We start from the raw sequence: 24,658 nt of genomic DNA on the forward strand, positions 1-24,658 counted from the left end.
TCAAGTGGCCCTGTACATAGCCAGGTTCATAACTTCAGTGATTGTGATGTTTAGATCTTCCTGGTTAAAGGGTTCCAGTTTCCCAGGAGGTTGGAGCTTCCTTCCAGCTCAAATGGTGGAAGACTAGCCATTTGTGAGTCTGGAACTAAGACTCTGCACACCTGAAAAGAGGCTACAGCTGGACTTCATTGGGGGGGTGTTATCCCTCCCTTAGAAGTGCCAGTTCAAGCACCCTAAACTTCCACCCCAAGCAGGGTTCTTGTGCTATGGAGATGCCAACTCTGTGCTGCTTTCCCTTCCTTCCGAAACTGCATGGCTTGCTTTTAGCCAGCATGGATCATCTCAGACCAGTGGATCCTGGATGTGGCAGTGTTCAAATCCATCTAGTTCAAATCACTGCCTTCTTGCAACATCCCTTCCCCATCCCTTTTTAGGGGTCCTTCTCCTGAGAGTCTGCTGTGGGAAGAGTTCCATTCCCTTGGAAGCAGGGGCCATAAAACAAATTCCCCACAGCTAAGGGGAAAGGATTCTATAGCACTTACTTCCCGTTTCTGAAGAGGTAGAGAGTTTAGTATGGTCTCTAAACTTTCTTAGGTCCAAGATTGTTCATTCATTAGCTTATGGTCAAGATAGTTACCCTGGCAGCCATTATTCCCTCCCTATATCAGGAGGGGACTGGTTCATATCTCATGACTTTCAGTATAGTTCCTTCCTTGTTGCCATAAATCACTTGCACAGGAAGTGTTTCTGATTCATGGTAGGCTGGGACAACTGCCTATGCACAGCCCCAAGGGGTTTCACCAAAGTATTGGTAGTATCAGTGTGCTTAGAGACTTAAGGGATTCCAGTTTAACCCTACTTCCGTGACTGGTTACTAAGAAACACTTAGGGCAGTTGGGTCTCAGAAAACCTCTAGAGAATGATGACCCGTTTCTATCCCTGGGATTCCTTGTCAACTACCAAAAGTCTAATCTAGCTCCTGCTCAGATAGTAAAGTTCATCAGTGTTTACCTGGGCTATGTCAGCAAGGGCTTACCTCCCAAAGGACAGTTTTCAGGCACTTATAGATCTTATCTTGTTAGTCAAAAAGTGCCCATATATGAGGGTAAGAATTTTCTCATTGCTGCTTGGGCACATGGCCTCCTGCACACTTGTGATGCTGCATATCAGATTTCACCTTGGGTACTTCAGATTGGGCTCTGTGAATCTGATTTAAGGACAAAATGAGACTACATATCAACATGCTGGAGCTCAGAACAGTGGAAGAGTCTGCCTGGTCATCTTCCTCTATACTTGAAGGTGTCATGACTATTTCAACTAATAACACCCAGTATTATACATGGGCAGGGTGGTGCCTGATCTCCCTGCTTATGCAATTGCATTATGGCATGGGCACATAAGCTAAAAAAAATAATCTGTCTGTGGAGCACCTGGCTAAGCTTCAGAATGCTACAGCAGATCTAAGCAGAGTCATCTCCTTATTTCATGAAGGGAGATCAAGAACTTGGTACGTAAGCACATGTTTGTGAAATGGGAACTCCAGTCACAGACAACTGAGATTGAGCGGCAAATACTCTACTTTATTTCCCAGTGGACCTCAGCCAGGTTCTCTTTCAGATGCATGCATAATAAAATGGTTGAGGAGTCTGCAATATGCATTTCCTCTCACTCTTCTTTATCCCATAAGTCTTCCACAGGCTGAGACAGGCCTGGGTTCTAATGATACCAACAGCCTTCCCATGGCTGAGGCAGTTTTGGATCTTCTTTTCCTGATGATGGAAGATTTTATGATGCTCCCTTTAGTCCAAGACCTACTATCATGGAGAGGAAGGAGGATTTTCCACTTGGATTTCCTCTCCGTTTTCCAGCCTGGATGGTGGATGGCACATTCAGATATAGCAGGATTCGGGCCAGAGATGTGCTTGTCCACAGAAAGGATTTTTCCAGGCCTACCTCCTTTGCAGAATAGGCTAGGTCTTTGTTCTGGTGCTGGGCAAGAAACACTGCCCTGGCCAAGTCTATCATACCTGAGGAGCTTGATTAGATGCTGGATCTAAAACACCAAGGACCCTTTCTTCATCTCAGTTAAGGTCTACCTGGCAGCTATGTCAGCCTTCCATCCTCCAGTCAATGATCTGCAAGGCCTTTCTCACCAACATCCTTCATATTTCTTAAAGATTTGTCCTCTGTGGGAGCTGAACCTAGTACTGACATTTGCTCATGAGATCATCCTTTGAGCTTTTTAATATGTTCCCTCCTACATCTTTTTACTAGTGATTACATGAGCAAACAGGATGAGTGAGAGCCAAGTCTTCATGACTGACCCTTCTTGTTGCTCACTTCCTCTCAACAAGATGTCCCTGAAGCCTCATCAAAAAATCCCAGCCAAACCAGAAGAAAAGCTTGTCAGTTTTCCAGTATTTTCCTCAAAGTTCAGTTCCTCCTGAGCAAAACTTCATTATATTCACTGGACACTAAAAGAACTTTGGCCTATTACATGCATAGGACCAAGCTACACTCGAAAGTCTCCACAGCTCTATCTCAATAGCCAACAGATTTTAATGACACAGTGATAGCCTAGGGACTGTAGATCCTGGGCCACATGATACTGCTAAGGTGGAGCAACTGTCCATGTTATAGGCATTTTCCACTGGTGCTTGGCTGTCCAGCCCTATCTTATGTACCCATAGGCAACATCAGGACAGCCACCTGCAAACTCCATTCATATCTTCACATTACACCATTACAGAAGCCTCAAGAGCTTGGGACTCCCATGGGATTAGCATGGGAGTCCCATGCCCAAGGGGATACTGTCTACTGAGGGGAACTCTGAGACCTGCCAAAGCTGTACAGATATCATTATTTCAGTGTACATGGGACTTATTTTGATTTAACTCAAGTCAAATCCTAGACCACATTTGCACCAAGAAGCTGCCTGAGTTTAACAGGGTATAAACAATGTTTAAGAAAAACCAAAGCCAACCTTTGTGTAGATGCTCTTATATCAGTTAAAATTAACATTGAGATAACCAAAAACAACCCTAGTTTGAACTGAAATAAGAGGGTCCACATAAGAGTGACTGATATTGACTGATTAAGTTAGCTGGTGTAACCTGTAAATCTAGTCAAGATCTCAGCAAAGCACAAATGGTCATAGTAATACCCTCTTCCACTGGCTGGTGGCTCATTTTTAGTGGGATAAGCATGTTTGCCAGGCAAGCAGAGAAATTTTCACTGCTGGCACTCTCCCTTTCCTTTGGAAAACAGAAGGCTGGTCTCCAAAGCAGTCAGTTTACCAGTTGTTCATGAAGAAAACTGTAACAAAAAGAACTAGTGAAGTCTCAATGAATGTGAAACAGCCTGCACACTGTAAACCAATACTGTGAGATGAAATGCAGACACACTTACTGTCAGATAAATTAGTTCATTTCCATATAGTTCTGTTAACTCTGGTAAATTATTGTTTGTCTTTACAGGGGTCTTATCGCTGTGGACCATGCAAAACTGGGTATATGGGAGACCAGATCAAGGGATGCAATGCTGAGAAAAGCTGCAGAAATCAAGCACTGAACCCATGTAGTATCTATGCGCAGTGTATTGAGGAGAGGCAAGGAGATGTTTCATGTGTTGTAAGTTAATGATACAAAGTATTTTAGTATTCTGCCTAGAAACTCCCCAAAGGAGTCCTGGAAAGAGAGGGAACGACTTGTTTTACTTCTTGTATATAGAAGTGTTTTGGTCAGTGAACTATGACATGCATCTGACCTGGTTACAATCATAGTTGAATTGTGTCCGTAACACAGACATGGTGTTTTTCCATATTACACCTACAGATAACCATACCTGGGTGTTTACATTTACCATGTTAACTAACAACCTTTTTGATGTTGTGCTTCAGGGAAAATATAGCTACTACCCTGTGCTGTCTCAGCAGAAAAGAGCTCTGAGTAGTCATACATACAGAGCTGCAGCAGTATTCTCTGGGATGTTCTACTGTACAGAGTTACAAAAAGGGTTTTTTGATTACATAAATGTGTACATAACACATAATGAAAGAGATAGTTAGCCATGTTAGTTTGAAGATAACAAGATAATGGCATTCTTGTATTTACCTGGTAGTCCAGACTGTATTCTTTGTGGAGCAGCTAAGAATACACTTCATGTGTAGATCCTCCTATCATTTTAGTTCTGGAGTTTGCAGCTTTCAAAAGCAATGTTGAGATTTATTGGTGTGGGATAACGTAGCAAACGTTTTCACTGCTGGACTGAAACCAAAGGTGTTCCATCAGCCACCCTAGCCTCTGAACCTTGCTCAACTTGCTGCCTTGGAAGCAAAAGATTGTTTCCATGTCTGGAGTTTGCAATTTTCTCCTTGCCTCTGTAGCTGAATAAAGGTATGGACACACATAACATTTAGGATGTAACGGCTTACTGCCCTTCTGAAATGTTCCCATTTTGAAATGGCTCCAACAGTATCTTTGTCCATATCCTAAATCTGCTTATGCTGATACTTCACTTGCTAGACCTGCTGAAAGCAGTCATCTCATGCTAAGGGTATTAGATTACAGAAAACAACTGGGATACTTGAAATCCTTGTCTGTAATGGCAAGATTTCCATGTATTTGTGCTAAAGGGAGTCAGGATAGGATTGAGATCTGCATGCAGTTTTACATGTATTTACCCAAACCATTTCAGCATTCATATCCTCTTATTAGGTAATAGTATGAAATTATATTAATTAGATACTTACCTAAATATTTGTGGGCAGACATGCTCCATTTGCTAATGCAATCTTAGTAGCTACATGTAAAATTTTTCCAAAGAAATTGCAGATTCTAGGAACATCCATTTTGCATGTCTGCCCTATTTTTCCAGTGAAATACATAATATCTTGTTATCCTCAAGGAGGCTCTTAACCTCTGCTTCATGTTGACTCCTGTTTACAGTGTCCAAAATGTCCACTAATGTTGGATGTCCAATTTGAGATACTGAGGACCACAGCATTCACAGCCCCTAAGGAAGTCATTGTAGTTTTGGGGTACTCAGCATTTTTTTTAAGATCAGGCCCCATGTGTTTCAAGCCAGAAACCCAGGATTGAGTCATCAGTTGTTAGTGGATTTCATACTTCGGAATTAATTTTTTTTTTATCTGTATTAATAGGTATCAATAAGTTCTTGAAAATATTGCTATTAATGTCGGTGCTTTCTGTATATTGCTCCTTTCTAAAATGAACGTGGGATTTCCCACCTTAAGCACTGTTGTAAGTGTTTGCAAAACAGAATTTTTGTTCCTTCTGAAATTCTATAATCATGTTTTCATTTGTAGTGTGGTATTGGTTGGGCTGGTGATGGTTATATCTGTGGAAAGGATGTAGATATTGATGGCTATCCTAATGAAGACCTCACATGCTCTGCTGACACCTGCAGAAAGGTAGGATACTCATCCTTGATCAGCAGGGATCCAGGTTTTCCGTTTCCCACGGAAAAACAGAAAAAAACACGTATTTCCCCTTTTTATCAGAGAAAACACAGATTTCTCCTTTTAGCAGAGAAACCCACGGATTCCCTGCTTTTGTAAAGAGCTCTGCAGGCTGGTTGAGCTCCAGCCTGCAAAAGCTGTTTGCAAACGGAGCAGGAAAGCCCCAGTCCTGCCCAGAGTGGGAAGGGCGGGGCCTGAGGCTCTGTCAGCCACAGCTCTGGGCTCAGCTCAGCTTCGCTCTTCCCTCCTGGAGCCTGATGTAAGTGGGGCTTGCAGGGGGCTGGGGACCCCTCTGGCAGGGCTGGGGGGTTGCGTGTCATGGCTGGGGGCACTGGCAGGGCTGGAGAAGCCAAGAGCCAGCTCCGCCTCAACCCGAGCAGGCAGAGCAGTGGGGGAACCGGCTCCATGCTGCTTCTGCTGCAGCTGCCTGCTGTTAGGGGCAGGGAGCTGCAGACTTGGGTCCCTGGCCCTATAGCCCTGGCAGCTGGGGGCCCCCTCCAGCAGGACTTGGGGGGCAGGGACTGTGGGTGGAGGCAAGAGGCATGAGTAGGGCAGGGGGGCTGTTGTGGGGGTGAGTGTGAGGCACCAGCAGGGCTGGGGGGCTTTAGGAGGCAGTGAGGGGCACCAGCAGGGCTAGGGAGGGCTTCAGGGGGCTTTTAATTTTAATAACAGATTTTGGGGGTTTAATCAGAGAATGGGGGGGGGGGGTTGTTTGTTTGGTTTTTTGTGTCAGAGAATTTGTGATTTTTAGAAAAAACCAGGATCCCTGTTGATCAGCTAGGGCAGTGATAAAAGAGGCAGGTAGAGAGATTAAGGAAAACATTACAAATTGTCAGCAACTTCCTGCTTTTTTGCAAGCTGCCTAATGTTTCTTGTATTTAAAAAAGTATTTCATTTGAAAAACTTTTAGTTAATAAAGAAAGAGAACGAACATTCACCGGAAGATTCAAGTATCCCATGGGATGCTGGTCATATTTGAGGGTTTTATTTTTTGCATAGGACAACTGCAGATTTGTTCCAAACTCTGGACAAGAAGATGCAGATGGTGATGGAATAGGAGATGCCTGCGATGATGATGCTGATGGAGATGGAATACCTAATGAACAGGTGCAGTATATAGCTATGGAACTAGTTTGGGTGATGGTCTACTTTGTTAGATGCCATGAATGGACTTCATAGCATTGTATGAGTCCATTGACAGCATTTAATGCAGTAGGCTGTCACCTACAAAAGCTCATGCCTCTCTGAACAGGTTAGTTGCTAAGTTGCCACCCTTCAATTTAGCAACTTCAAGCCCTACCTCCTGCTTGAACAAGTAGGAGATTGAGACCATATTTTTATATGGAAGTCTTAGATTCTGGAATATTGATTCAGTGACAAACATATTCATCAACAATATTTGTTGTTAAAAATATTCATTGACAGCCACTGAAATGTTGAGAGAAAAGATGACTAATAATGTTGATCAAATGAAAAAATATTGCTAATGAATTTAGACAGCATCTGACAAAGTAGGTTGTTGCCTGCAAAAGCTCATGTTAGAATCAGTTAGTCTGTGGATGTCTTTACATGTGCTCTGAGGTGGGAGACGGGCATTTTTATTAGAGCGGTTCTCAGGTGGTGAAGAAGTGGGACTCCTCGTCTCTCCATTTAAGACTATATGCTCCTCACCTTCCATTGGCCTTGCAATACTGGTACTAAATTGGAAGGTACATTAAATCTGGACATGAGTTTTCTGTATCAAAAAGTCAAATTACTTCTTATTTTGGTCTGTTTGAGAATATGCCAGTAGGGGGCATTTGTCTTCTACCTAGTGGATTGAAGCAGCAAACTTGTTTATGCACCCTAATTTACAGTCTCTCAAATTGTATTAAATAAGAATGTCTGCATTTCTAGGCAGCCCATTTCAGTGGACCTGTGTGAAATTAGAAACAATATCCTAAGTGAGAAGAAAACCCCTTGGGCAACTGATCTTTTTGCCACGCTAATAACTCAAAATTGGCAAATAATTGGTGAGATTTATTCCAGGTGTAATGGATGCACAGACTGTCATACTCCTCATAGTAACATATTTCCTCCTGCAAAAAAAAAAAATAAAATTCAAGCCTCTATCTCATGGAAGTGAAAGAGCTAGGATTACTTGACTTCAGTAAGAATCTAACAGAGTGGAACACTGGTGTCTGTCTCTCTTTTAGGATAACTGTGTTTTAATCCCTAACGTTAACCAGAAGAATAGTGATCAAGATATCTTTGGAGATGCTTGTGATAACTGTCGTACAGTGCCGAATAATGACCAGAAGGACACAGATGGTGACGGGAAAGGAGATGCCTGTGATGACGACATGGATGGAGATGGTTGATAAATGTTCACTTATAGCTTCTATGCTAGCCGCAACACTCACCTAATATGCACTACACATTGAAAAGGATATTTGCCACCATCCTTTAGGCATCTCTAAAACTAAAATATCGCTATTATATTTAGTTTAAACAGTGATGGGAGTCACCCACAGTTGCTATGTGAAACCAAGTAATTTTGATGGCTTGCTTTCTTGCAGTTGGCATGACTGCTGAAAATGACAGAAAGGTTGTGGCAGGAACTCCAGTAACTAATCTGTGAGACTGTTGAATTGTGATAAGTATGAATCCCAAGAGCAGCAGCTCGCTGGACTTGAAATATAGCAAGTCTTAAGATGTTGTCTCTTAGTCAGCACATCTCCTCTTGAGAGTGTGAGAAAGGAAATGCATGTGGAAATGGAATAAGTTTTCTATACAGACCTTTTGTGTATGTATATCTTTGTGTGTGTGTGTGTGGACATACATTCATATGTATGTCCACACACACAGACATACAAACATATAGATGGGCTGAGGATGTATACAAACATAGTACTTAGTTTGTAGTTTGTATACAAACATACACTATAGATAATATAGTATACATAATATGTTACAAATGTATACATATTTTTAGCATCCGGTCACAGCTGTGAGTACTGTATAGCAGTTAAGCTGCACAGTAATTCACATGAAAATTAAGAGTATTGAACATGAAATGGATTTCAACACTAACAGCAGAACCCACAGGACCAACCACATCCCAATATATCAACTTGCCTCTTGCCCACATATTCAGGAGGCTTATATTTTGTCACAGTTTATTCTCATTGTTGTGTGGGTTTCAGGAGGGAAAACATCTCAGGTCCTTTTAAATATACTGGTAATAATGGGCAAAAAGTGTCAGTTGGTGTAAACTGTAATGTGAGGGAATTAGATACAATGGGGTGTACGTGATTAAATGGAACACACAGCAATGCCCTTAGTTTAATGCTTCTAACCTTTCTTAAATGATGTGTAGAGAAAAACAAGAAAGATGTGCAGTTAGGGTTTATGAGGCAGTCCTGCACCATGTCCCAAGTGACCAACCACAGACACTGAGTGTAGCTGAACAGTAATGCTGTAATATATCCATTTTGAAAAAAACTGTAATATTTAGAAAACTTAAGGAGTCACTTTGACTGACATCAGGTGTTTTCAGGTATTAAGAACCTTTTGGACAACTGTCAGAGGATCCCCAACCAGGACCAAAAGGACAAGGATAATGATGGTGTTGGTGATGCTTGTGATAGCTGCCCTCATATCAGCAACCCCAACCAGGTCAGTGGGGGGAAGAAAATCTGTAGGATACTCGGCCCTGCTATTAGTGTGACAAGTGACTGTGGAGAACTAAACAACTGTGAAAGAATGTGGAGACAGAATGTTAGGTATTCCTGCTTTGCTAAGAGCTGTTTAGAAAAACTGGGGAAATGTTGAATTGGGACAATGGCATTGGACGCAGAAGTAATTAGGTGCATTTCCATGAAGCGTGCATCATGTCTGCACCAATGAATGATTAGTATTGCTGTAATATGGTGTTCACAACTGGCCAAGTCCAACCCCACAAAAACCAATGCCAGAACTCCATTGGGAAGTCCCAGTTCAGTCCCATTAATCATTCATTACCACCAGTATAGCATCATTTTAACATATTCTTTCCTCATTTAATACTATAACTTCCCCTTTTTCTGTTTGCAGTCAGACATTGACAATGATCTGGTTGGAGATTCTTGTGATACCAATCAAGACAGGTATTGTGCATCCTATTTCTAATTAATATCAATTGGCAAGCAGATTAATTTAGCTCTGGTGTAAGGTAGTCTATTGCCACTAACTTCAGAGCAGCACTTCTACAAACCCAAGCTGAATTTAGCTCCACTGTTTTCAGTGCTTCATGTCTGCTATGTTCACACTTCATATTTTCAATACATCAGATTCTCTTCTGAAATAACATCTGGCCTGCTGGGGGTGAAGGGGAGCTCCAGAGCCACTCCTGCCCTGTTCCAGCTGGGCTGCTTGGGGAGCCAGGATCAGCTTGGCACTGCAGCAGCAGTGACAGTAGACGAGTTGCCCCTCTCTGCCCCACGAGTGTTCCCCACCAGCCAGGGAGCAGGCTTAGAGAGGGGTAACCTGCCCACCACAGCTACTGCTCAGCTGTCTCCAGTTGAGCCCAGCTTCTTCTGCAGCCCAGCTGAAGTGGGGTAGGAACAGCTCTGGAGCTCCCCCCATCCCTGGGACAGCCAAGGACAGTGGTAGGTGGGGGAAGGGAGAACGAGAGGGGGAGCAAGGGGAGATTTTTCCTGATTTAGGGTCTACTGCTCCCTTGGTCTGCCCGTAGAAATAGAAATTACACCCTTCTCAGAACTTGTTAAAACTACACAAATCAAAACAAAGGAACAGTTTTTATAGTGAAGTGTTCTGTGTTTTTTCTCAGTGGATTACTTCACTCTGACAGAAATAATTTCACAGTAAAAGGCAAAAATGTACCCTAAACAAATCCCCTTCATTTTACAAGAATCTGGTGGGTATTAAGAACCTGGGCTAGTGGCAACTCCATTTGTGCTGGGGAAATTTGTTTCTTTACTTCTGAGAGCAAGCCACAGTACAAGCTATGCTCATTTTTTTTACTCTGTTGTGAGTGATTCCCAGAAAAACAGATTTGCAGCGCTATATTTTACTTTTCTTTTTCTGGCAGTGTGACAATTAGCCCCCTGCCCTGTAAAAGCATAATACTTAAAGCACCTCACATCTGCTTTATACAACAGCAGACACAGGTGTGGTGCTGGCATGGATTACAGAAGATGGTTCCAGTTCTAGTGCAAAACACGAAGTCTTCAGATCAAATCTGACTGAACCAGTGCAGCTTATTGCGATTTCCCTAATCCAGTCACAAGATTCTGCTGCCTCAGGCCTCCTGCCAAGACATTTCCCCAAAACCTTTTTCACATCAGTGCTGAACAACATATAAGTCTGCCAGCTGCACTGATATAATGGCTGTGAGGTGTGTTGTCTGGAGATGGCATGGTTTTGTCAAAAGCAGTATTGCTGCACAGATGTACTAACACTTAGCAAGGAGAAACGAGGCAAAAAACAGCCTTCTCTCCTTGCAAAGTAGATCTTTACTATAAACAGCTTAAATAAACAGATTTCACTGTCCAGGATACTTTCTCCCAAAGCCCCAGTGATAAACTACTACTTTTTTTCTTGTGGGGCCACCAGGTCCAATCAGATGGGCACAAGAAGTACTCTGCATTAAAAAATAGTGTTGGTGCTGTTCTTAAGTCTGGAGGTAGGAACTCATATAGGTTGTGGGTGTTTTTTATAGTGATGGAGATGGACACCAGGACAGCACAGACAACTGCCCCACGGTCATTAACAGCTCTCAGCTGGACACAGATAAGGATGGGCTAGGTGATGAATGTGATGATGACGATGATAATGATGGAATTCCAGACCTCATTCCCCCAGGCCCTGATAACTGTAGGCTTGTTCCCAACCCAGGACAGGAAGATGAAAACAGTAAGTAAGTCTATTCTATCCCCTTGTGCAGCACTGTATCTACAACACCCCAGATGGGATCATGGGCTCACCAAGTAATCAAATTCACATAGTTTCGCAGCTCATACACAAAGCTTAACAGTACATTTCCCATGTACTGAGGAGAGCCCTGTTGACCACTTCATCACCAACTCTGGGCTGATGCATGTTAAGAATCTGAGCCAGTGACTCTTGCCCATGCTATTGGCTAGATTCTGTGCTGCAGCTCTCAGGAGCCACAGCTGGGGAGAAGCGTTAAGGCATTTCTTTGCCTCAAGATTCTAGGCTGTGCCTTACCTTACAGAAGCCTTAATTTGCTGTCTACAACCTCCTTCACAGCTGCCTGACACACCCCAACATAGGTTTCCATAAGGCTACCTCATCCCTATTTATGGCAATAGAGTGATGTTGTACTCAGCCTTGGTGAGGCCGCAGCTGGAGTACTGCGTCCAGTTTTGGGCTTCACAATTCAAAAAGAATGTGGAGAAACTTGAGAGAGTGCAGAGGAGAGCCACACGCATGATCAGAGGTCAGGAAAACAGACCTTATGATGAGAGGCTGAGAGCTATGGGACTCTTCAGCCTGGAAAAGCACAGGCTCAGAGGTGATCTGGTAGCCATCTATAAGTTCATCAGGGTGCTCACCAGGATCTGGGGGAACGTCTGTTCACCGGAGCGCCCCAAGGGATTGTGACAGCTAAAAATTGTATCTGTATAGTGAAGGTGCTTGCTGAACTTTCTGTGAGGATTAAACCAGGTGTTTCTTGTTTGTATATGTATGGAGCTGCATGTTGCCATTAAAATAAAAGATTAGTGAGGCCTTGTATGTAGTGAGGCATTGTAAAATGAGTAAGGCCTTAAAAGTAGTAAAGCCTTATATGTAGTGGCGCGGTTAAAATTAACCTTATCAGAAAAACGGAAAGACTTATACTGCTATTAGTCATAAAGAAAGTTCGTAGTATAAAAATATGAGTAGCTGTGAGTTCACAGCATAGCTCAGAAGTTATAAATTAGCTAGCACATCCAGAAATTATCAAAAGAAAGATGCAGCATTATAAGAGAAGCTACTAATTTAAAAATTAGCTGGTAACCTAAATTCAGTAAGCCCATAAATCTCAAAGAACCCAAGAACTCAATACCAGAGTCCTTTCCGGTACCCCTCGAACAGCATAGATCAAAGATGCCTGACTTCGCTAAACTTTATAAAAGAAGAACTTGTCATACATCAGGCATCAAAAAAAACTGCCAATAAGTTGCCGACATGAATTGTTATCATCTGTCATTGTTGTCTTGCTTTACTATGCATAGTTGTGTGTTTATTAAGTCAATAAACCTTTCTTACCTTTTTACCCCCGACCACTCTCTCAATCCCAAACCCTCCCACTAGCAGCTAAAACAGGGATGACAAGATTGAATGGTCACAAATTCCTCCATGACTGTTTCAGGCTGGACATAAGAAAGAACTTCTTTACTGTCCGAGCCCCCAAGGTTTGGAATAGACAGCCGCCAGAGGTGGTTCAAGCACCTACTTTGAATGCCTTCAAGAGAAATTTGGATGTTTATCTTGCTGGGATCCTATGATCCCTGCTGACTTCCTGCCCCTGGGGCGGGGGGCTGGACTCTGATCTTCCGAGGTCTCTTCCAGCCCTGATGTCTATGAAATCTATGAAATGGCTTTATCTGGAGCCAGAATCTGGTCTTGCCTGTCATTTCATAAAGAATGACATTTGACAAGTTTATTCCAATACGAAATAAAGCTTGTACTAAGGTTCCTGTGACTCAAAGCAGAGCAGTAACAAATGGGATAGAATATCTTGGTTGATCTCATTGCTTTAAAACTCACTGGACATGTCTACATGGGCATTGATGCACTTTTTCTAATGCACATTAAATATAGTGCCTCTGGGTGCCTAAACACAAGTGTAGTCAGCTCTGATGCACTGGAATTCATGCAGCGCGTCGGAGGAGATTCAGTTGTTGGCTACAAAGGACCAGCTCACGGGATCATAATAAATTCTAATTTATTGGACGGGATGTGAAGTTACCAATAAAATCATAAATGCAAACTTTGAGTTATGGGTGGTACTGGTCAACTTAGCACATACACACACATGCACTCACTCATTCAAACCCATGTAGTATAGTGTATAGTAGCTGCTGTCGTTATTGTGAGAGCACTGGTGTCAGTATATCTACTTATCCGAAGCCCTAGAGTCTGCTGTTGATGGTCAGCTTCCTTCAAGGTGATGTCTTCTACAGAAGGGGGTTGCCTGCTTGTCCTTTTGTCACTTTACAGTTACAGTTTCAATGTGGTTTTAACAGTGGTCCAGGGTGTAACTTCATTCTACAGGGAGTACATTCCTTAAGGGTTTAAAAGTATAAAATATAAAATACAAAATGCCATGGTAAAGACAAGACAGATGAAATATAAAAATGCACTGTGAGAAATATATAAAAATGCAATGTGAGGTAGTGAGGATCAAAGGCTACTGGGGACAGTAAGTGAGTTAGGTTAGGACAGGATATATTTACAGTCTTTGCAGTGGATATTTTAGTTCTTTTGTTTTCTTTAGTGATGCAGCTTAATTGATTTGTAGATGTAGTTGCTAGGTTTCTCCTACAGAAAGCCACTTCAGCTTTCTGGCTTGTTCTGAGCCTTGCCACACCCATGAAATGTGTGCTAGGTCTCTGCCAATACTTAGAAGGAAAAGAAATGCACAAAATGGGCGGGGTGCAGGCAAGAAGGGGCTTCTCTTATATCCATGTCCAGAAGGGAAATGTACAAAGGAGGCTTTCTGCTACACAATTAATTGTGTTTGCTGGAGCATGGTAATTGCCATGCTCCTGTGCCTTGTGCATTAGCATCTCCATGCTTAAAATGGAGGCAGGAGTGCTTGAACTAAAGCTTGTCAAATGAGTTTTAGTTGAAGTGCTCCCGCTACCATTTTAAGTTCAGGGAGCTGATACACAAGACATGGCGGTGCTTTAATTAGAGCAGCTCTCGGAGCCTCTAATTAAAGCACTGCCCCCCCACCCTCGGAGCAAGTGTAAAAGTGCCCTCCAATGTGAGGTACTAAATTAATGCATGTTAGGCTGTGCTAATGTACAGTAGTGCATTTGCATGCTTTTTTAGTAACACTTAATGCATAGTAAATTATTTTACTGCGCCTTAGAATAATGTAACTTTTTTTTTAGACAACACTTTACCACTCAGTAAAATAGTCTACTGTGTATTAACGCTCACATGTAGACGTGCCCACTAACTTGTAAAATAGGCCATAAAATGTTTCAGTTTTTCAGTAGCTCAGAGAATGGTGCAAAACAATCTTGAAAATAAACTGAGACAGTGAAACATCTCTGATTCACATTTGTGCTCAACGGACACTTTTTGTTACTGAATCTTGCAAACAAGCAGGTTAACAAACAATTTACAAAGCAAAAATAAAGCATCTTTGGATATATTTAGTGGGACATAGTTATTCCACTAATTAATGTTATTGGGAATTTTATAGTGAGCCAGAAAACAATCATGTACCATTTTAAATCTTAGGCATTTGATAACTTTGCTGTGAAATCTGGCCTTGGAAGTGGTGGCAGAGTTTGTTGTTGTGCAGTTCTGTGGTATTAACTTTAGGCCTTGCGAGTTCTGCCTTATCTTTTGGCTGTGCCGCATAAGCAGTCAGGTACTAATATATGTATCAATCTTTATTGAAAACACCTGTTCCACCTGGAAAGTTTGCTGTAAATTAGAAGTACATTTTATTGGTTGCTATTTTGCGGGCACCAGCTCCTGGATTTTAAAGGATCATTAGATATCCAGTCTGACCTCTGGTAAAACACAGGTTATTTCAACATTATCCCTGTATACAATCTTATAATTTGCAGTTTACTAGAGCACTTCTTCCAGAGCAGCTTCCAGTCTTGATTTGAGGACACCAAAAGATGGAAACTGTATAATTTGCCTTCGTCATATGTTTAATCCAGTGATAATGTCTAATGTGGTGGTTGCTGAATTGTAAATTGTCCTCTTTTGTTTCTCTGATTCATCCAGCTGATGGTGTTGGTGATATCTGCGAGTCTGATTTTGATCAGGACACAGTAATTGATCAGATTGATGTTTGCCCAGAGAATGCAGAGATCACCCTCACAGATTTCAGGGCTTATCAGACGGTGGTGCTGGATCCTGAAGGTGATGCTCAGATCGATCCTAACTGGGTGGTTCTAAACCAGGTAAAAGCACATTCAAAACGGCTTAACTGGTGGAAACAAATCACTAGAAAACAAAAGCCTCTCTTTCTTTTAGAACAACTACATCTGATACATTTGGTTCCATCAGTCACTACTAGTCATATTCTTAGCTTGGACTACAATAAACTGTGCATTATTTATCTCAAGGCTTTCCTGCCAGGCCTGTTGCTCTGCTTAATTTTATCTCGCTATTAGCTTAACTCAGCATGTTAATTGCTTTCTTCAAATTTTGCACATGCCAGTTGCAACATCTGTAACAAAAGGTCACTTTTTGATCATTCAGGAACAGACTTCAGCTGTCAGCTTTAGCCATACTTCTGCAGCTAAGCTGAAGCTCCATCACTTCAGATGGCCAAGGCAGGCATCCACTGGGCATTAAATTTCCCCCAGTCCCTCTTTATTAAGCCCAATGAATTTCATAGACATTAGGGCTGGAAGGGACCTCGGAAGATCATCGAGTCCAGCCCCAATTTAAACTGTTGTGTATCAGGGGCAGAGAATGGGGGAGACAGGGGCTAAATCCAATTTAGCTTTATTTACCAAAGTAGCACTTGGGTAGTTGCATAACTGCAATTTTAGGCCCTTGAACAGAGTTCAAGGTAAAACAAGGGAGGAGGAGGGCTGCGTAAGTGCCACTTGGGCATGCGATGGTGAAACAGGACAGGATTCCAAGCTGTCACTAATGCCTAAGGCCTGTCTAGTGGTAGGGAATGGGATAGAATGGATGTGCCCAAGTGGTCCTGTAGGTGAATCCTGCTCCATGGTGCAGAGAAGGTAAAAGCCCCACCAACTTCTAGGCAAGCATGTTTTCTGTATCACTTCATAGCACCATTTCATTTTCCAGCTGAGGCCAATTTTTGGGGCTTCAGAAAATAAATCAGAATCCAACTACCAGTTGTGCATTGTGGAAAGAAAAGGTCTTTTGTGCCCTAGTGAGGCCACCAGCTGAAGCCCTGAAGCATGAGATTTGATGACAATGGTTTTCTTCATGCAGAGCTGCAAGTATTAGGAGCCTGTTGAGGACAATGCAGGCTCCTCCTGGCCTGCCTCTGGCCTATGAAAGAAGGAAATGAACAGGGGGATTCTTAATTTCCAAAGCAAAAGGGGTCCACCAGAGCTACCCAGCAGGCAGAGCCCCTGCACACATGGGCCATTCACTAACTGACTGAATTCTTCCTCCCCAGGGTATGGAAATTGTGCAGACCATGAACAGTGATCCTGGCTTGGCAGTTGGTGTGTATCCATTTTCTGCAGTCCCATTTTGAGATGAAACCCTTTGGCAAATGTTTAAGTTTTCTGCCAACTCTTGGTTTTAACTTTTCATGTATATACACTGATCCTAGGCTACACTGCTTTCAATGGTGTTGACTTTGAAGGCACCTTCCATGTCAACACGGTGACAGATGATGATTATGCTGGTTTTATCTTCGGTTATCAAGACAGTTCCAGCTTTTATGTAGTCATGTGGAAGCAGACAGAGCAGACTTACTGGCAAGCAGCCCCGTTCAGAGCTGTTGCGGAACCTGGCATTCAGCTTAAGGTACTAGTCTAAGCGCACCATCATTATATCTTTGGATTTGCCATTTCCTTTGGGACAACTAAATGAAGCATATGATGAGTCAGTTTTTAATAGACCAATGCTATTTTCTGCCCTTGCTGGGGACTAACTTGCTAGGGCTTCTTCCTAGAGAAAGAGTAGTTTAATGTGAAAATGTTGCCTTAAATATGTGTATCACTCTAATGAATATTTGAGGAACCCAGGGGTAACTTGGATTGACAAAAACTTGAGTGCTCATTATGAAAGACTGAAGCAGCTTTAAATAATAGGAATTGAAATGCGACTTAAGGAAAAGAGGGAACACAGGCAGATTTAATTCAAACTAGCTACTTGAATATTTCAAAGATAGGCCGTGTATGTGTCAGAAGCAGAGCTCTCCCAACAGTAGTCTGTTAAGACCCAGGTGAGCACATAGTTTTGGCTTCTCCTTGTTCCCACCGGCTAAATGGGGAAGCAGCTTGAATAAACTGGCAGGTGTCCAAGTAAGCAGTTGCTTTAATTTGCACGGGGATGTTATGAGCTCAGTACTAGGAGGGCAGTATCCACATGATAAGCATTCTAAGATGTGCTGCACACTATGAACATGTTTCAAATTCTTCATCTACAGCTTAAAATGGAAATGCCTCTCTGTTCACTTTCTGTAAACACTCTGTTGGTTTAGGCTGTGAAATCAAAGACTGGCCCAGGAGAACACCTCAGGAACTCACTCTGGCATACAGGAGACACCAATGACCAAGTCAGACTGCTGTGGAAAGACCCCAGAAATGTAGGGTGGAAAGATAAAGTCTCCTATCGCTGGTTCTTGCAGCATAGACCTCAGATGGGATATATCAGGTACAAATGAAAGCTAGCTATGATGAATTTGGTTTACAATCTTACATATCCCGTTTTCTAGCACTTACTTTAGATGGTGATAGAGCCTGTGAATGTGTAATACCTTGGGCATTGTTTAAAGTTTGTGGAGATAAAAAGCTGTGAAGTTTTAGATTTACAAAATTCTGTATGCAATCTTATGTTAAGAGGAGAAAAAGAAAACCCTCTCTATAGCCTAGCAATTTAGAAATATTTTCAAATGTCCTTTGACCTCTGTATCTGCTAAATTACATCACAGCTGTCTTACATTTTTAAGATAACTTTAAAAGATCCCTTTTCAAAATACAACTGAAAACACATCTACAACTACATTCAAATCTTAATGTTCCAAACCAGTTGGGATATTATATGAATATTTCTTAATCATGACCCTTTGAAATATGTCCTTAAACTGTAGTAAGTTATCTATACCCTGAACAACTAGTAACAACTCATCAACCAAAGTTGGCTACATGAAAAGCAACAGGCTGGTAAAACAGAACAATATCAGTAATTAGTTTGACATGATAGAGAACATATTGCATAGCATGTTATCATAGGAATGCCACTTCTCCTTTTGAAGGTTGCAGATTGCCAGGGACAAAACTGGAGGGACTCAGGACAGTGGATTCACACTCTGTATACCAAGCTATGAAGTGGAGAATCCATTACTGCAGTCACTTATAAGTATTAACAAGCAGAAGAGAAGGTGTCCCTGTTCTAAAAGTATGATTCACTCAGCCAAGATCCTTTGCAAATTGCTCTCTACTATTAACCTCTTCCAACCCTAATTTTCTTTGTAGTAGGTCTGAATTTACAAGTATAAGCTGAGGTAATGAGATTTGAGCAAACATCCCAGGAGAGAAAAACAGGCCATTCAACATTTTTAAACATTTAAAAAAGTGAAGATAAAAAGTGTAACTGATTTTCAAGAGAAATTGCCATCCTTCATTAAGTATTTGGTCCTGCACTATTCAAACACTGGGAGTTTTACCTTTAGCTTCAATGGCAACAAGATCTGAAAGCATAGTTAAAAAAATTGTCGAGCTGCACTGTGCATCAGAGCATGCCCATATTTACACTGTTTTTCAAGTAGCCTAAATTAGACAAAGCAATAACTACAGAGCTTTTGCAGCCTTACAGAGAGAGTAAAATACAGTCTTTGTCCCATCAGTATAAGAGCTAGTAGTGGGATGTTACAGAGTAGCTTAATTTAGACTAAAGTTGGCTCTCCCCTGCCATGCTGAACACAGGGCAACCATACCTGTGAGGGGGTGGTCAGGGTTTCTCTTCCAAGGTTATGCCGATATGATGCCACAGACCAAACTACTTGCCATAAGGTTGAAGCAAGATGGGCATTAAAACACACTGTATGTGGGACAGAGGTAGTCTGTGATTAAGTGTTTCTGTTAGTAATCTATAAAAAGAGAGCTAGACAAAACCAATTCTTCAGAGCCTGTTATACAGAAGTTCTGCAGACCACAATGTGAGAACACTTAGTTGTGGTCTGTGGGAGAACTGAATGGCCAGTGGGTGCTGGTACTCCTCCTTCAGTTAAAAGGAAAACACCAGATGAGAGGCAGATAAAGAGTAAAAACAGAAACCACAATTACCACTTTGCAAAATGCACAAGTATTTATAGTAGCACAAAGTACAGCTAAAATACATAAATATTTGCCTATTATTACTTTTCTCAAATAAACTAGTACAGTTGACCCAAGGATACCCATGAATTAGTGGGTGTATTGGGAGTATTCATGAGAGTCTCTCTCTCCTAAGATTTTTCAGGGAAAAAGAGGGCAGCAAGTGCTCTGTGAAGTTCCTCTGTGGTTGTAGGGGACAGGACTGGGAGCAATGGCCTCAATCTGCAGCAGAGGAAATTTACATTGGAGATTAAGAGGAACTTTCTGACTATGCGGGTGGTCAGGCATTGGGACAAGCTACCTAGAAATTGTGGAATCTCCATCCCTGGAAGCTTTCAAAAGCAGGTTAGACAGACACTTGACTGGGATGGTTTAGTCAGGGATGATCCTGCCTTGATCAGGAGACTGGACTAGATAACCTCATGAGGTCCCTTCCAGCCCTACTTTCCTATGTAAATCTCTCATCCTGAATGCATATTTCATATGTTCTCAATGTACTAAATATAGACAGATTTTATTTTCATGAGTAGAAATACAGATAAATATGAATATATTAATCCTTGTATTTGAAGAACATAATTTAGAATGTGAAGTCATTTCAGTACATTTTATTTAAAAACTATGTGAAGCTCTGGTGGAATGGGGATGCTGGGTATAGGTTGTAGCCGTGTTGGTTTAGAGACGTGGGCAGAAAAGTTCTTTGGGTAAATCTGATATGTATGTTTGATTTTGAAGGGCAAGGTTTTATGAAGGTTCTGAACTAGTAGCAGATTCTGGCGTAACGATTGACACCACTATGCGTGGAGGGAGACTCGGCGTTTTCTGCTTCTCTCAGGAAAACATCATTTGGTCCAACCTGAAGTATCGCTGCAATGGTAACATTCCTCTTAGCTTGTGATCATCACCTGACCTGCTGTTCTAAAGGATCAGCAGTTTAGACCATTTTAGTATCTGCCTTTCATCTTTTCTTTTTACCAGCAATGAACCCTATCTGTGAAATGCCTTGCTTGACATCATCTAGTTTAGTATGAGTCTAATCTGGGCAAGGGTTGAATTAGCAACTCAGCTAATCCTCATATGAACATCCACAATCTCCCAGCACTGCCATGTCATTGCAAAACATGTCTGCTAAACAGAGTAGTTGCATTTAGGTTGGGATTCAAAAATTTTACTAAGGCTAAAAGCAGAAAATCATTTTATCATAGAATCCTACACACATACAAGCTCATTGTCCCACTTTAAGTATCTGAATTAAGGTTTTTGCCCCAGGACAATCGAGGCTGATTTAATTGCCATTCAAGCTGCATATGTAAGCAGCTGTCCCCGCTGTTTAGATGGGAGTCAAAACCCAGAAAAATCAGCCTGGATTAAACCACTTGTCTGTTTTTTAGCCTGAGGCTAGGTACAGACATTCAAAAATTCCTAAGGCGGAATAGTCCTAATTATGTGATTTTCTGTAGGCAGTGTAGTTTGTGTTGGTAGCAAACAAAACGCACATTCACCCTTTGGTGGAGGGATGGGGGGGGCACAAATCTTAGACTGGGTTCCACTATTTTTAAACCAGTCTGTGTGCTGAGCACACGTTCTCTTATGGGTATAGACCGGTGCTGTGTGCTGAACTTCTGTTCTGTTACAGGTATAGACTTGTTTCCAATCACTTATGCTGGCAAAAGTGTAATTTCTGTACCTGCCTTCAATGTCCAAAGGAACAAAACAAAGCAATCTGTGCAACAAGAGGAGTTGTCCTCAGCATATTACATGCCTGGCATGCACCATGTGCACCTATCAATCCAAAGCATGTAATTTTAGCCAATCCCAGGCTGCTACTGATTGGGTCAGTTTCTCATCCTGTTCTGTAGACCACCTGCTGTTCCTGTGAATTTCTTCCTCTTGAGGCCTTGCACAACAGCACATTCTAATTTCCAGACTGAAATGAAATGTTTCAGCCCTCTAATTCTGGAAGGCCTCCTCATATCTAAGCCCAGGCTGCAATGAGCCAGAGAGGTTTTTCGTTTGTTGTTTGTTTTTTTTTAAAGAAAACTTCTGAATGGATTTTAAGACAATGATTCTAGAGTATGGACCTTGTAATAGCAGCAATCAAAATAGAGTCCTAAACTGCTCTCATCACCTTGTCTTCACTTCTCATGTACAGAGGTGGGCTTTCCTTTGATACAAGAAAGGCATTCTTTCCTCTGTCATTTATGTTATGATGAATAAGCTGCTCACAGGACAGGAGGCAAGGCAGTTCCTGTTGTGTTAGTAGATCAGCCATATCCAGATGGGTCAGGAGATTTTTCCCTTCTCCCAGGATCTATTTCTGTATAATCAAGGCACCCACAATCCAGCTTTGTGTCTTTTGAGGTCTTTTTGGGTATTAAAGCAAGCCCTATTAGCAAATACAGCTCTGACTCAATCAGTAATTTGCACTTTATAGAACCAAAAAATCTAAGTCTACATCACCAGCACAGCACTAGCACCAAGGAGACATTTTAACCATTTAATAAGCATGTTCTGCTTTGACAGTGTAAAGCAGGGCCAAGTTTTGGTTCTGTGGTTCTGCAGCTTCAGTAACTGCAAATAAATTGCTGTTCCCAAAAATATTGGAACTCAAGGAAACAGTCATTGCTCAAACAAAATACAGCAGGAGCGGGGGGGAGAGGGAGGTTGAGATGGTAACTGGCATTTCCACGAAGTAGCAGGAGTGCTTACCTGTAAATAGAAATTGTATTTTTCCCAAAGCATTAATCCCTCACAATTTAGGACTTTTTTTTAAAGAAAGCTAATTTTAAAGCTGCTTTGCAAGAACCTCAGTTAAATCACTGACTTTTCCATAGCTAAAAGCAACATGTTCTAAAGCAGCATGTTCATTTATGTTCCCTTCACAGAGCTGAGTAAGCAGCGGTACTGCTAGTTCTCACAGCTTTAAAGCAAGTGTCATGTTTGAAGTTTCTTTTATAAAGCCCCAAGTATTGTAGTCATGAGTGGCTCAGCTTTCATTAGAAAAGCAGATTCTACCTCTCATCACTGCAGAAAAATTTTTTGAAAAACATGTCTGCAAAGGTACAGAAAAATACAGTTCAGCAATAAAAAAAAAAAGGACCTATCATTTATTTTTAATTCCCTGATTTTTTTCTTAAATGCTTGGGGCTGGGTGAGTCTGGAATTCATGTCAGCTTTAGGTCAAGAAGCTCCACTTCTGACATGCTCACGAATCTGTTTCCATCCACTTTTCTAAATGTGCCTGAGAGGCTTCAGCACCTGCATGTGTACTCTGAGTCTTTGAATGCCATGTTGTGAGAGTTGGCACAAGGGTGTGAAGAGAAATGGTAACACGAACCTGGTCAGTTTTCAGCAAAATAATCTGCAATCAATCTGGTGAGGCTGACCTGCCCTCAGTTTCTTTGCAAATGTGGCAGTATTTCTACCAGATGTTAGCATTGCTTTTCTAATGCTTTTCCCATCCCCCTGTTGCTGTGTGTAAAGCTCACACAAACAGAGGAAGCTGACTGACCATGGAGTGAAACTCTGAAGCTGAATAGGCAAAGTTCTGTCAAAGGCACAAAGCAAAATGGGAGGGAGGATGGGTACTGGACAATATTTTCCCCATTTCTATTGATCATGAAGTGGTGTTTGTAAGGGCTAAAGGTATGAAGTTTTCAGATAGAATTGTGATGTTTAAGTTGATGTTTTAAGAGCAGGCTTTTGACTATAGCCTCTTCTGTTGCTGGTAACTCTCATTGGCTGATCAACCCTGTGTACAGATGGCATTTAAAAGTAGAATCTGGGTATATTCCAGCACTACTTCATGGCATTCTAAAGAGTGCTGACCACGCAAGACAAAAACCGTCTTAGATGCAGCTACAGTTGAATTTGAATGCAAATCTTTTTTCCTCCTGATTTACACTGAGCCCTTGTGTGGTCATTTGCAGCAAGTAGTAGAATACTCAAACTCAGTTAGCATAAGTACCTTAAGCTTCTGAGTTATATATTCAGCTTTAATATTCACACTTTGTCCTGCAGTAGGTTGTGCACTAAAGCTCCACTGTTTGTTGTAATGCTGTACAGTGGAACTGGATTCCAAGACAAGTATTGCCAGTTCCTAAATTATGTACTGGCCAAAAATGATTCACAGAAAAGATTCAGTAAACTAGAAATACATTTTAGAATTATCACAAGCAATCTGTAAACTGAAGAGACGGCAGACGTTTCTATCCAAAAACTTAATTCCAAACTATTGGCCCAACTCTATTTTTATATTCTCATCAGTTGCATTGGAAAGAAACTAAATCTTTTGTGTAATTTCTGGTTTCAGACACCATCCCAGAGGACTTTGAAGAATTTCAAGCTCAGCAGTTTGGAGTTGGAGATATTTAACAAAGAAAGCAAACTAAAATTGCTATGGAAAACAGCAAAGCAATATATTTTAAATCCTTATATGATTTTGTAAGAATACACTGCAGCTTGTTTTGGTTGATGTAACTATGTCAGACTTTTTTTTTTTTTTTTTTTTTACATAAAAAAGTGAAAATAAAATGGAGATAAAATAGGCTGTAGGTTCAGTTCCTTTAGAAAAATGTTTTTACATTCTGCCTCCTGGAATTTAATATAAAAAATACTTGTTTATAATCTTTAGCTCAGCTGCAGTGGAAGCACACAGTTAGAATATTCTGCCACCATGGATTAGATATTGAAAGCACAGGGAGATGCAAAGACAGACATGTTGCCTGTCTGTCGTGTGTTTGGAATACGCTACTTTATGCTTATGACATTCCTTTATGTTGCACAAAGTTATCAGTGGTGTCACTGCTGAGATTTAGACATGAAAGCTAACTGTGATGTCAGTTAATTCCTATGTCTGTCAGCACAGGTTGTTTCCTAGGTGTATATTTTCTACTGCCTTTTCCACTCTACTTTAATCTCTCTCAAGAGCTTGGCATCCTACCAGTTCTCCTCTTAGCCTATTCTA

General features: G+C 41.5%; 1 protein-coding gene across 1 annotated transcript in view; it reads left to right on the top strand.

The window, feature by feature from the left end:
• THBS4 (thrombospondin 4) overlaps window positions 1–24,239 on the top strand; it is a 62,734-nt gene extending 38,495 nt beyond the window's left edge. Inside the window, exons 10-22 of the mRNA XM_014594425.3 lie at window positions 3,477–3,629; window positions 5,327–5,431; window positions 6,479–6,586; window positions 7,675–7,834; window positions 9,018–9,136; window positions 9,554–9,606; window positions 11,181–11,374; window positions 15,443–15,621; window positions 16,824–16,872; window positions 16,983–17,179; window positions 17,859–18,031; window positions 20,428–20,567; window positions 24,005–24,239. Of these exons, the coding sequence (XP_014449911.2) occupies window positions 3,477–3,629; window positions 5,327–5,431; window positions 6,479–6,586; window positions 7,675–7,834; window positions 9,018–9,136; window positions 9,554–9,606; window positions 11,181–11,374; window positions 15,443–15,621; window positions 16,824–16,872; window positions 16,983–17,179; window positions 17,859–18,031; window positions 20,428–20,567; window positions 24,005–24,066 (1,692 nt within the window). The 3' untranslated portion in view covers window positions 24,067–24,239. The remainder of the gene's footprint in view (window positions 1–3,476; window positions 3,630–5,326; window positions 5,432–6,478; window positions 6,587–7,674; window positions 7,835–9,017; window positions 9,137–9,553; window positions 9,607–11,180; window positions 11,375–15,442; window positions 15,622–16,823; window positions 16,873–16,982; window positions 17,180–17,858; window positions 18,032–20,427; window positions 20,568–24,004) is intronic.
• The last annotated feature ends 419 nt before the right edge of the window (window positions 24,240–24,658 follow it).

This window comes from Alligator mississippiensis, chromosome 3, assembly GCF_030867095.1.
Source record: "Alligator mississippiensis isolate rAllMis1 chromosome 3, rAllMis1, whole genome shotgun sequence".
In the NCBI taxonomy this organism is placed as follows: Eukaryota; Metazoa; Chordata; order Crocodylia; family Alligatoridae; genus Alligator; species Alligator mississippiensis.